The sequence below is a fragment of the Mobula birostris genome, chromosome 1, assembly GCF_030028105.1.
Source record: "Mobula birostris isolate sMobBir1 chromosome 1, sMobBir1.hap1, whole genome shotgun sequence".
NCBI classification, from domain to species: domain Eukaryota; kingdom Metazoa; phylum Chordata; class Chondrichthyes; order Myliobatiformes; family Myliobatidae; genus Mobula; species Mobula birostris.
In genome coordinates, this window is record NC_092370.1 from 34,260,729 (window position 1) to 34,272,917 (window position 12,189).

At 42.8% G+C, this 12,189-nt stretch overlaps 1 protein-coding gene across 1 annotated transcript in view; it reads left to right on the forward strand.

Moving 5' to 3' along the window:
• The window catches only part of trpa1b (transient receptor potential cation channel, subfamily A, member 1b), a 111,136-nt gene that overhangs the window by 79,089 nt on the left and 19,858 nt on the right, over positions 1–12,189 (forward strand). Inside the window, exons 20-21 of the mRNA XM_072243021.1 lie at positions 3,569–3,658; positions 10,899–11,068. Coding sequence (XP_072099122.1) covers positions 3,569–3,658; positions 10,899–11,068 — 260 coding nt within the window. The remainder of the gene's footprint in view (positions 1–3,568; positions 3,659–10,898; positions 11,069–12,189) is intronic.

Below are 12,189 nucleotides of genomic sequence, written 5' to 3' on the forward strand. Positions count from 1 at the left end.
GCTTCCAATTTCCTGCCTGATTGCCTCATAATTCCCCTTACTCCAATTAAACACTTTTGTAACTTGTCTGTTCCTATCTCTCTCCAATGCTATTGTAAAGGAGATAGAATTATGATCACTATCTCCAAAATGCTCTCCCACTGAGAGATCTGACACCTGACCAGGTTCATTTCCCAATACCAAATCAAGTACAGTCTCTTCTCTTATAGGCTTATCTACATATTGTGTCAAGAAACCTTCCTGAACACACCTAACAAACTCTACCCCATCTAAACCCCTTTGCTCTAGGAAGATGCCAATCAACATTTGGGAAATTAAAATTTCCCATCACGACAACTCTGTTGTTATTACACCTTTCTAGGATCTGTTTCCCTGTCTGCTCCTTGATATCCCTGTTACTATTGGGTGGCCTATAAAAAACACCCAGTAAAGTTATTGACCCCTTCCTGTTCCTAACCTCCACCCACAGAGCCTCCGTAGGCAATCCCTCCATGACGTCCACCTTTTCTGCAGCCGTGACACTATCTCTGATCAACAGTGCCACACCCCCACCCCTTTTGCCTCCATCCCTGTCCTTTCTGAAACATTTAAGACCCGGTACTTGAAGTAACCATTCCTGTCCCTGAGCAATCCAAGTCTCTGTAATGGCCACCAGATCATAGCTCCAAGTATTGATCCACGCTCTAAGCTCATCCGCTTTGTTCACAATACTCCTTGCGTTAAAATAGACACATCTCAAACCGTCCATCTGAGTGCATCCCTTCTCTATCACCTGCCTATCCTCCCCCTCGCACTGTCTCCAAGCTTTCTCTATTTGTGAGCCAACCACCCGTTCCACGGTCTCTTCAGTTTGGATCCCACCTCCCAGCAATTCTAGTTTAAACTCTCTCCAGTAGCCTTAGCAAACCTCCCCACCAGGATATTGGTCCCCCTGGGATCGAAGTGCAACACGTCCTTTTTGTACAGGTCACACCTGTCCCAAAAGATGTCCCAATGATCCAGAAATCTGAATCCCTGCCCCGTGCTCCAATCCCTCATCCACTCATTTATCCTCCACCTCATTCTATTATAGGGCTTGTTTTTGTGAAAGCACATGTTTTTGTAGCATTCCTGGAATGGAGGATAATTCGGGAGGTCTCAAGCCAATCTGCTTGAATTACATAGAAAACTCTTTCTATTCCTGTTATGCATCTCTTCTAAAGGCACGAAGAATTAATCATAATCCCAATATAAACAGGTTGAAACTCGGTCTTTTGATGGCTCTGGGTCTTTACATGCTGGTGTTTAGAAGAATGAGGGAAAATCTCAGTGAAACCCACCAAATTTGAAAGACCTCAATAGAGTGAATGTGGAATGGATATTTCCTCCAGTGGAGGAGTCTAGGACCAGAGGGCACAGCCTCAGAATAGAAGGATGTCCCTTTAGGACAGGGATGAAGAGGATTTTCTTTAGCCAGAGGGTGGTGAATCTAAGGAATTCATTGCCGTGGATGGCTGTGAAGGCCAAGTCATTGAGTATATTTAAAGCTGAGGTTGATACGTTCTTGATTAGTAAGGGTGTCAAAGGTTACGGGAGAAGGCAGGAGAGTAGGGCTGAGAGGAATGATGAATCAACCATGATGGAACGTTGCAGCAGACTCAATGGGTTAAGTGGCCTAATTCTGCTTCTGTGTCCATAAGACCATAAGACAAAGGAGCAGAAGTAGGCCATTCGGCCCATCGAGTCTGCTCTGCCATTTTATCATGAGCTGATCCATTCTCCCATTTAGTCCCACACCCCCGCCTTCTCACCATAACCTTTGATGCCCTGGCTACTCAGATACCTATCAATCTCTGCCTTAAATACACCCAATGACTTGGCCTCCACTGCTGCCCGTGGTAACAAATTCCATAGATTCACCACCCTCTGACTAAAAAAATTTCTTCGCATCTCTATTCTGAATGGGCGCCCTTCAATCCTTAAGTCATGCCCTCTCATACTAGACTCCCCCATCATGGGAAACAACTTTGCCACATCCGCTCTGTCCATGCCTTTCAACATTCAAAATGTTTCTATGAGGTCTCCCCTCATTCTTCTAAACTCCAAGGAATACAGTCCATGAGCGGACAAACGTTCCTCATATGTTAACCCTCTCATTCCCGGAATCATTCTAGTGAATCTTCTCTGTACCCTCTCCAGCGTTAGCACATCCTTTCTTAAATAAGGAGACCAAAACTGCCCACAGTACTCCAAGTGAGGTCTCACCAGCGCCTTATAGAGCCTCAACATCACATCCCTGCTCCTATACTCTATTCCTCTAGAAATGAATGCCAACATTGCATTCGCCTTCTTCACTACTGACTCAACCTGGAGGTTAACTTTAAGGGTATCCTGTACGAGGACTCCCAAGTCCCGTTGCATCTCAGAACTTTGAATTCTTTCCCCATTTAAATAATAGCCTGCCCGTTTATTTTTTCTGCCAAAGTGCATAACCATACACTTTCCAACATTGTACTTCATTTGCCACTTCTCTGCCCATTCTTCCAATCTATCCAAGTCTCTCTGCAGACTCTCCGTTTCCTCAGCACTACCGGCCCCTCCATCTATCTTCGTATCGTCAGCAAACTTAGCCACAAAGCCATCTATTCCATAATCCAAATCGTTGATGTACAATGTAAAAAGAAGCGGCCCCAACACGGACCCCTGTGGAACACCACTGGTAACCGGCAGCCAACCAGAATAGGATCCCTTTATTCCCACTCTCTGTTTCCTGCCAATCAGCCAACGCTCTATCCACGTATGTAACTTTCCTGTAATTCCATGGGCTCTTATCTTGTTAAGTAGCCTCATGTGTGGCACCTTGTCAAAGGCCTTCTGAAAATCCAAATATACAACATCCACTGCATCTCCCTTGTCTAGCCTACTGGTAATTTCCTCAAAAAATTGTATTAGGTTTGTCAGGCAGGATTTTCCTTTAAGGAATCCATGCTGAGTTCTGCCTATCTTGTCATATGCCTCCAGGTACTCTGTAACCTCATCCTTGACAATCGACTCCAACAACTTCCCAACCACCGATGTCAAGTTAACAGGTCTATAATTTCCTTTTTGCTTCCTTGCCCCCTTCTTAAATAGCGGAGTGACATTAGCAATCTTCCAGTCCTCCGGAACCATGCCAGAATCTATCGACTTTTGAAAGATCATCGCTCATGACCTCTGTGGGTGTTGATAAATAAATGCAATCTTGTCGTAGGGTTTGGAGGCTTTCATGCCTCAGGCTACGGCCACACTAGATCAGATAAATCTGTAACCGAAGCTTTTTCTCTTCGTTTTGACCCTCCATCCACACTGGAACGGTGCTTTCCTCCCCCGAAAACGGAGCTTTTCTAAAACATTCTCCAGAATGTTTAAATCTGAAAATGCTGGTTGGGCGTTGTAGTGTATACGGGGTATCCTTGTCTTATGGTCTTATTCCCAGGTTATGCAAATCTTGTGCCAAAAGTGGAATGATTTTAATGTTTTACTTGTGTGAGATAGAACACTGATATAACATTAACTTGTTGTCCATTTTGATCTATTGTTCCTTCCACAGGAATTTCCATTCCATAGAATATGCACAATAACTGTATTTGCCATGTGCATCCTGGGTATATGCAAGGAAATTTTCCAAATTTTGCTACAGGTAATCTGCACACAAAATTTAAATTCTGTTACGTATATACCTGAAACTGAGAAAGGTTGTTGTGCGTTTAAAAAAAAACACACACACAGAATCCCAATCTTCAGGACAGCATGCTTGGCCTAAACATTATTTTAGATTTGATGGGACTTCCCTCTGGTAAAAGGTCTGTTTTATGTCCTGTTCCTTTAACAATTCCTCTACAAGTTTGCATGTGCAAAAAACTTTCAAAAAAAATCCAGGATTGAGATCACAGGTTGACCTTTATAAGAACTGATGAACCATAATACAGAAAGGTAAAGGGCCCCCTTTTCATCATCTGTGATAGCATTGCCACTTTTGTTGCAGTGGAGGATAATGTGAAAAAAGAAAGCAAAATAATTTGAAACAATACTTTGCGTCAGTTTCCACTACAAATACCCAGAGGGTATTTTTAAGCAGGAGCTAATAATTGGTAATGATCCCAAACTCAACAGATGAAATTACAGGGAATCCAGTGCACTAAAAGCAGACAAATTGTCAGGACCAATGGCCTGTATCCAAGTCCTTTAATGGAAGCATCTTCAGGGACAGTAGATCCATGACTGAAGTTCTTCCAAATTCACAAAATTATGGGAGGGAACCTACAGTATGAACAACAGTGAATGTGCCATTTTTGCTCAAGTAGGAAAGGAGGCAAAAAGCAGAAAATTACCTCTGCTACTGGGAAGATGCTGGTGTCTATAATTAAGGAAGAATTAGATTGTCATTTAGAAAGGCTTAATGCAAGCTAATTAAATGGAGACAGTTTTATGAAATAGGTTTGACAAATGTGCTGGAGCTGATAGCTAAAAACTACTGAATATGGTGTATTTTTTCAAAAACCTTTTTATAAGTAGCTTAATAAAATGCCAGTGCTAAAAAATGAGTTCACATCACCCAAGGATAAAAATGCTCAAAGACAGGTTATTACAAGAAAGAAAGGAAGTCAGAGAAAATGGTCTTTTTCAGGCCTTAATTATTGCCACAAATATCAGTCCTTTGGCCCACAATTATTGGCCAGTATGTTAACGATATGGAGAAAGGAGAAAAGTATAACGTACAGTATATAACTTCACTGATGGCACAGCAGTATGCGGGGAAGGGCGTGCTGCAATGAATATATTAAGAATTTGCAACACAGTTGAAGTACTGTGCAAAGCTGGGCATATGGAGTTTAACTAGGGAAATTGAGGGCATGCTCATTGATAGGATGAATCAAAGAGCAGTCTGTTAACTGGGGCAGCACCATAGCATAGTGGTTAGCACAACACTTTATAGTACAGGTGACCCGGGTTCGATTTCCACTGCTGCCTGTAAGGAGTGTATACATTCCCCCTACGACCACGTGGGTTTCCTCCGGGTGCTCAGCTTCCTCCCACTGTCCAAAGGCTCACCAGTTGATAGGTTAATTGGTCATTGTGAATTTTCATGTGATAAGACTAGTTTTAAGTTGGAGGTTGCTGGGCAGCACAGCTCAGAGGGAAGAAGGGCCTCCTCCATGTTGTGTCTCAATAAATAAATAAAATGAAAAGGAAACTGAAAATGAGTGGAGTTCAGAGAGACGGTAGTACTCTTGAGCTTGAAACACAAAGTAAGCAGTAAGTAATTAAGTCAAATGACATGATGGACTTTTTTGCTCAGGAACTGGAAATAAAAAACAGAAAATTAGTTACAATTGTTCAGCAAGCTAGTGAAGTTGCATCTCAAATACTGTGTACAGGTTTGGACCTCTACATAAGAAAGGTGATCTAGAAAAAATCTATTGGGATAATTGTTTGGATGAGCTGATTGTCTTATTACTAAAAGGCTAAAAATGTTAGTCTATTCTTTGGAGCTTAGATCTTATTGAAAGACGTAAAATCCTAAGTGGCGCTGTTAAAATGTTAGTAAATGTTAGTGGTAGAGTCTCAGGCAAGAGGCCATAGTTACAAAATGGAGTGAGAGGCCAGAGGAAGGGGTAGCAGTTGTTTAAAACTGAAGTGTGGAGGAATTTCTTCTACACTTTAGTATTGAACAACTAAGATTCCTCTACACTTCAGTTGTTGATGGTTCTGAGCCTCTGAAACTTTAGTGGATTGTGGAGACTGGTTCACTGAAGGTATTTATAGAGAAAGTAGATCTTTTTTTTGTTGAGAGCCATGTTGAACTGGAACAGAAGAGAAGCTGAGGCCTGGGCTAAGGTGGTGATGAATACATTTAATGGAGAGGCAAGCTTGAATGTCCTGGTGAGCTTCATCTACTCCTTTTTACTTTTGTGCTTGTGTGAAGACAAGTGGGACTTCCCTCAGACTGTTCCCTTCCTCCCAATGCAAGGCAATCTGCCAGGAAACCTCTGCACCTTCATACCAAGATCACCAAACCCTTCTTGATGTAAATATCCCTTCTTTTATTTCCTTCTTTTCATACTGGTTTTTATATATTTATTGTCTTAAAATTAAAGACTGGAATGAATATTAATTTTGCTTTTCAAATGGGTGGGAAATGTGTAGAAAACCATAGAAACCATAGAAAAATTACAGCACAGAAACAGGCCTTTTGGCCCTTCCTGGCTGTGCCGAACCATTTTCTGCCTAGTCCCACTGACCTGCACACAGACCATATCCCTCCATACACCTCCCATCCATGTATCTGTCCAATTTATTCTTAAATGTTAAAAAAAGAACCCGCATTTACCACCTCGTCTGGCAGCTCATTCCATACTCCCACCACTCTCTGTGTGAAGAAGCCCCCCCAATGTTCCCTTTAAACTTTTCCCCCCTCACCCTTAACCCATGTCCCCTGGTTTTTTTCTCCCCTTGCCTCAGTGGAAAAAGCCTGCTTGCATTCACTCTATCTATACCCATCATAATTTTATATACCTCTATCAAATCTCCCCTCATTCTTCTACGCTCCAGGGAATAAAGTCCTAACCTATTCAACTTTTCTCTGTAACTGAGTTTCTCAAGTCCCGGCAACATCTTTGTAAACCTTCTCTGCACTCTTTCAACCTTATTAATATCCTTCCTGTAATTTGGTGACCAAAACTGAACACAATACTCCAGATTCGGCCTCAACAATACCTTATACAACCTCACCATAACATTCCAGCTCTAATACTCAATACTTTGATTAATAAAGGCCAATGTACCAAAAGCTCTCTTTATGACTCTATCTACCTGTGATGCCACTTTTAGGGAATTTTGTATCTGTATTCCCAGATCCCTCTGATCTACTGCACTCCTCAGTGCCTTACCATTTACCCTGTATGTTCTACCTTGGTTTGTCCTTCCAAAGTGCAATACCTCACACTTGTCTGTATTAAACTCCATCTGCCATTTTTCAGCCCATTTTTCCAAATCCCTCTGCAAGCTTTGAAAACCTTCCTCACTGTCCACTACACCTCCAATCTTTGTATCATCAGCAAATTTGCTGATCCAATTTACCACATTATCATCCAGATCATTGATATAGATGACAAATAACAATGGACCCAGCACTGATCCCTGTGGCACACCACTAGTCACAGGCCTCCACCCTGAGAAGCAATCCTCTACCACCACTCTTGAGCCAATGTCTAATCCAATTTACCACTTCTCCATGTATACCTAGCGATTGAATTTTCCTAACTAACCTCCCACGCGAGAAAATCTGCAGATGCTGGAAATTCAAGCAACACACGTAAAAATTGCTGGTGAACACAGCAGGCCAGGCAGCATCTCTAGTAAGAGCTACAGTTGACGTTTTGGGCCGAGACAGTTAGTCCTGATGAAGGGTCTTGGCCCAAAACGTCGACTGTACCTCTTCCTAGAGATGCTGCCTGGCCTGCTGCGTTCACCAGCAACTTTTATGTGTGTTGCTCCCATGTGGGACCTTGTCAAAAGCCTTACTGAAGTCCATGTAGACAACATCTACTGTCTTCCCTTAATCCGGTTTCCTGGTAACTTCCTCAAAAAACTCCAATAGATTGGTCAAACATGATCTACCACGCACAAAGCCATGTTGACTCTCCCTAATAAGTCCTTGTCTATCCAAATGCTTGTAGATTCTGTCTCTTAGTACTCCTACCAATAACTTACCCACTACCGACATCAAACTTACTGGCCTATAATTTCCCGGATTACTTTTCGATCCCTTTTTAAACAACGGAACAACATCAACCATTCTCCAATCCTCTGGCACCTCACCCGTAGACACCGACATTTTAAATATATCTGCCAGGGCCCCTGCAATTTCAACACTAGACTCCTTCAAGGTCTGAGGGAATATCCTGTCAGGTCCTGGGGATTTATCCACTTTAATTTGACTCACGATAGCAAACACCTCCTCCTTTTCAATCTGTACAGTTTCCATGATCTCACTACTTGTTTCCCTTAATTCTATAGACTTCATGCCAGTTTCCTTAGTAAATACAGACGCAAAAAACCCATTTAAGATCTCTCCCATTTCTTTTGGTTCTGCACATAGCTGACCACTCTGATCTTCAAGAGGACCAATTTAATCCCTTGCAATCCTTTTACTCTTAATAAACCTGTAAAAGCTCTTTGGATTATCCTTCACTTTGACTGCCAAGGCAACCTCATGTCTTCTTTTAGCCCTCCTGATTTCCTTCTTAAGTATTTTCTTGCACTTTTTATACTCCTCAAGCACCTTATTTACTTCCTGTTTCCTATACACGTCATACAACTCCCTCTTCTTCTTTATCAGAGTTGCAATATCCCTTGAGAACCAAGGTTCCTTATTTCTATTCACTTTGCCTTTAATCCCAACAGGAACATACAGACTCTGCACTCTCAAAATTTCTCCTTTGAAGGCTTCCCACTTACCGATCACATCCTTGCCAGAGAACAACCTGTCCCAATCCACGCTTTATAGATCCTTTCTCATTTCTTCAAATTTGGCCTTCTTCCAGTTTGGAACCTCAGCCCTAGGACCAGATCTATCTTTACCCATGATCAAGTTGAAACTAATGGTGTTATGGTCACTGGAACCAAAGTGCTCCCCTACACACGCTTCCGTCACTTGTCCTAACTCATTTCCTAATAGGAGATCTAATATTGCATCCCCTCTAGTTGGTACCTCTATATATTGATTTAGAAAACTTTCCTGAACACATTTTACAGACTCTAACCCACCTAGACCCCTAACAGTATGGGAGTCCCAATCAATAGGTGGAAAATTAAAATCCCCTACCACCACAACTTTATGTTTCCTGCAGTTGCCTGCTATCTCTCTGCAGATTTGCTCCTCCAATTCTCGCTGACTATTGGGTGGTCTATAATACAACCCCACTAATGTGGCCATACCTTTCCTGTTTCTCAGCTCCACCCATAAGGACTCAGTAGACAAACCCTCTAATCTGTCCGGCCTGAGCACTGCTGTAATATTTTCCCTAACGAGCAATGTTACTCCCCCACCTTTCATTCCTCTGCCTCTATCACATCTGAAACATCGGAACCCTGGAATATTAAGCTGCCAATCCTGCCCCTCCTGTAGCCAAGTTTCACTAATTGCTATAACGTCGTAATTCCACGTATCAATCCACGCCCTCAACTCATCTGCCTTCCCCGCAATACTCCTAGCATTGAAATATATACACCTCAGAAGATTTTTACCACCTCTCACAACCTTTCTATTAGCGGATTTGCTTGAACTTTTAACATCATTTATTTTCACCCCAGCCCCACTGTCAGCTCTGGCACTCTGGTTCCCATCCCCCTGCAAATCTAGTTTAAAGCCTCCCCAATAGCACTAACAAACCTCCCTGAAAGGATATTGGTCCCCTTGTAGTTCAAGTGTAACCCGTCTCTCTTGTACAGGTCCCACCTGCCCCAGAAGAGGTCCCAATGATCCTGAAATCTGAAACCCTGCCCCCTACACCAGTTCCTCAGCCACTTATTCATCCTCCAGAGCATCCTATTCCTACTCTCACTGGCACGTAGCACAGGTAGCAATCCTGAGATTACCACCCTCGAGGTCCTGCTTTTCAACTTCCTACCAAGCTCTCTATACTCACTCTCCAGGACCTCCTCACTCTTCCTTGCTATGTCATTGGTACCGATGTGCAACACGACATCTGGCTGGTCACCCTCCCACTTCAGAATGTCATGCAAGCGATCAGAGACATCCTTGACCCTGGCACCTGGGAGGCAACAAACCATCCTGGATTCTCTGTCATGACCACAGAACCTCCTATCTGTACCTACATAGAAACATAGAAACATAGAAAATAGGTGCAGGAGTAGGCCATTCAGCCCTTCCAGCCTGCACTGCCATTTATTATGATCATGGCTGATCATCCAACTCAGCACCCCGCCCCAGCCTTCCCTCCATACCCCCTGACCCCCGTAGCCACAAGGGCCATATCTAACTCCCTCTTAAATATAGCCAATGAACTGGCCTCAACGGTTTCCTGTGGCAAAGAATTCCACAGATTCACCACTCTCTGTGTGAAGAAGTTTTTCCTAATCTCGGTCCTAAAAGGCTTCCCCTCTATCCTCAAACTGTGGCCCCTCGTTCTGGACTTCCCCAACATCGGGAACAATCTTCCTGCATCTAGCCTGTCCAATCCCTTTAGGATCTTATACGTTTCAATCAGATCCCCCCTCAATCTTCTAAATTCCAACGAGTACAAGCCCAGTTCATCCAGTCTTTCTTCATATGAAAGTCCTGCCATCCCAGGAATCAATCTGGTGAACCTTCTTTGTACTCGCTCTATGGCAAGGATGTCTTTCCTCAGATTAGGGGACCAAAACTGCACACAATACTCCAGGTGTGGTCTCACCAAGGCCTTGTACAACTGCAGGAGTACCTCCCTGCTCCTGTACTCGAATCCTCTCGCTATAAATGCCAGCATACCATTCGCCTTTTTCACCTCTATGTATAACATAGCTTTTTTTATTTAAGTAGATCTAACTACTTAAATATAATCAGGGAGGCCTTGTGCATCTGCTAGAGGAATCAAATACCATTGTGAAATAGATTTAGGAACTCTAAAGTAGCACTATATGTTCACTGACATGATAAGATGCAGTTTAAAATAGCTCAGTAAAACGTAAAAGAAATAAAAGAATTTGAAAAGTTAGGATATCTGTGCTGTAATGGAAGTATTTGTCATCTGGAAGATGGTAGAATGTAACATATTAAAGTGATCTATCTCTATACTAATTCATGAAATAAAATAATAACGTATGTGCTACTTCGACTTCATTAATTGCTGCTAATTTTTTCTTGTCTTAATAAACAGCGATGGCAGTACTTCCACGATTCATCCAATCTTTTAGACGGAGTCATGTACGTGACATCCATTCTGTTTGTAATTCCCTGGGTGTTCCGCATCTCTCATTCACTACAGTGGCACTGTGGTATGATTTCTGCATATACATCATGGGTGAATTTCCTACTCTTTCTTCAAAGGTATCATAATATTTTATATTTCAGCAAAAATATACTGTGTCTTATTAATAGTTAAGCCATTGCCCAACCAGAATGTAACAGAAGAACGCAAACACAAGGAAATCTGCAGATGCTAGAATTTCAAGCAACATACATAAAAGTTGCTGGTGAACAGAAGAAGCTACATTCTATACCTTAGTACCTTTGAAGGTCCAGAATTGGATTGAGCATAGAATGCAAAGGGTGGTTGTAGATGGTTTGTATTCTGCATGGTGGTTAGTGACCAGTGGTGTTCCGCAGGGATCCGTTCTGGGACCCCTCCTCTTTGTGATTTTTATAAATGACCTAGATGAGGAAGTAGAAAGGTGGGTTAGTAAGTTTGCTGATGACACAAAAGTTGGTGGTGTTGAGGAGGGTTGTCAGAAGTTACAGTGGGACATCAATAGGATGCAGAACTGGGCTGGGTTCAACCCAGATAAGTGTGAAGTGGTTCATTTTGGTAGGTCAAATTTGAAGATTGAAATTTGAGGACTACATAGAATGGAGTGTGAAATTGATCTTCGAGTGGGTTGTAATGTCAGCATCGTAGGCTGCACTGTTCTATGTTCTATGTCATTTTCTCCTCTGATCCTGCTGATATCTCAGCATGACCTCATGCTAACCTTCCCCTTTGTGCAGGAGACTGGGGTTATGTGAGATGCTTGGTTCTTCCATAAATATGCAGACCAAGACCATGATGTCATCAGAACACAACTATCATATTAATTGAAGCCCTGAAGTTGGTTGAGACTTCCTTGAGACCAGTTGTGTACTGTATGCTTTATGGCTTCTTGAGGATCAGAAGGAAACAGGAGCACACTCTGGCTCTGGGTCTCCATGATGAGGCAGGAGGCCAAGGCCAACATTTGCATCTTCCTCACTGGGCCAGGTCTCATTGTAACCAACCCAACACCTGGTCTTGCTGAAAGCACTGACCACAGTCCTCACCTGGGCCACTCATGCGTAACTTTACTGGATGCGGGTGGCCAGATGATGGAAACCTCCAGACTCCAGAAGCTTTAAGTGAGATAGAGCAGTGACTAGGCATCGACAACCTTCTATTGATGTTCCATCCCACCATGCATTGGCAGTCTGTCCCAGGT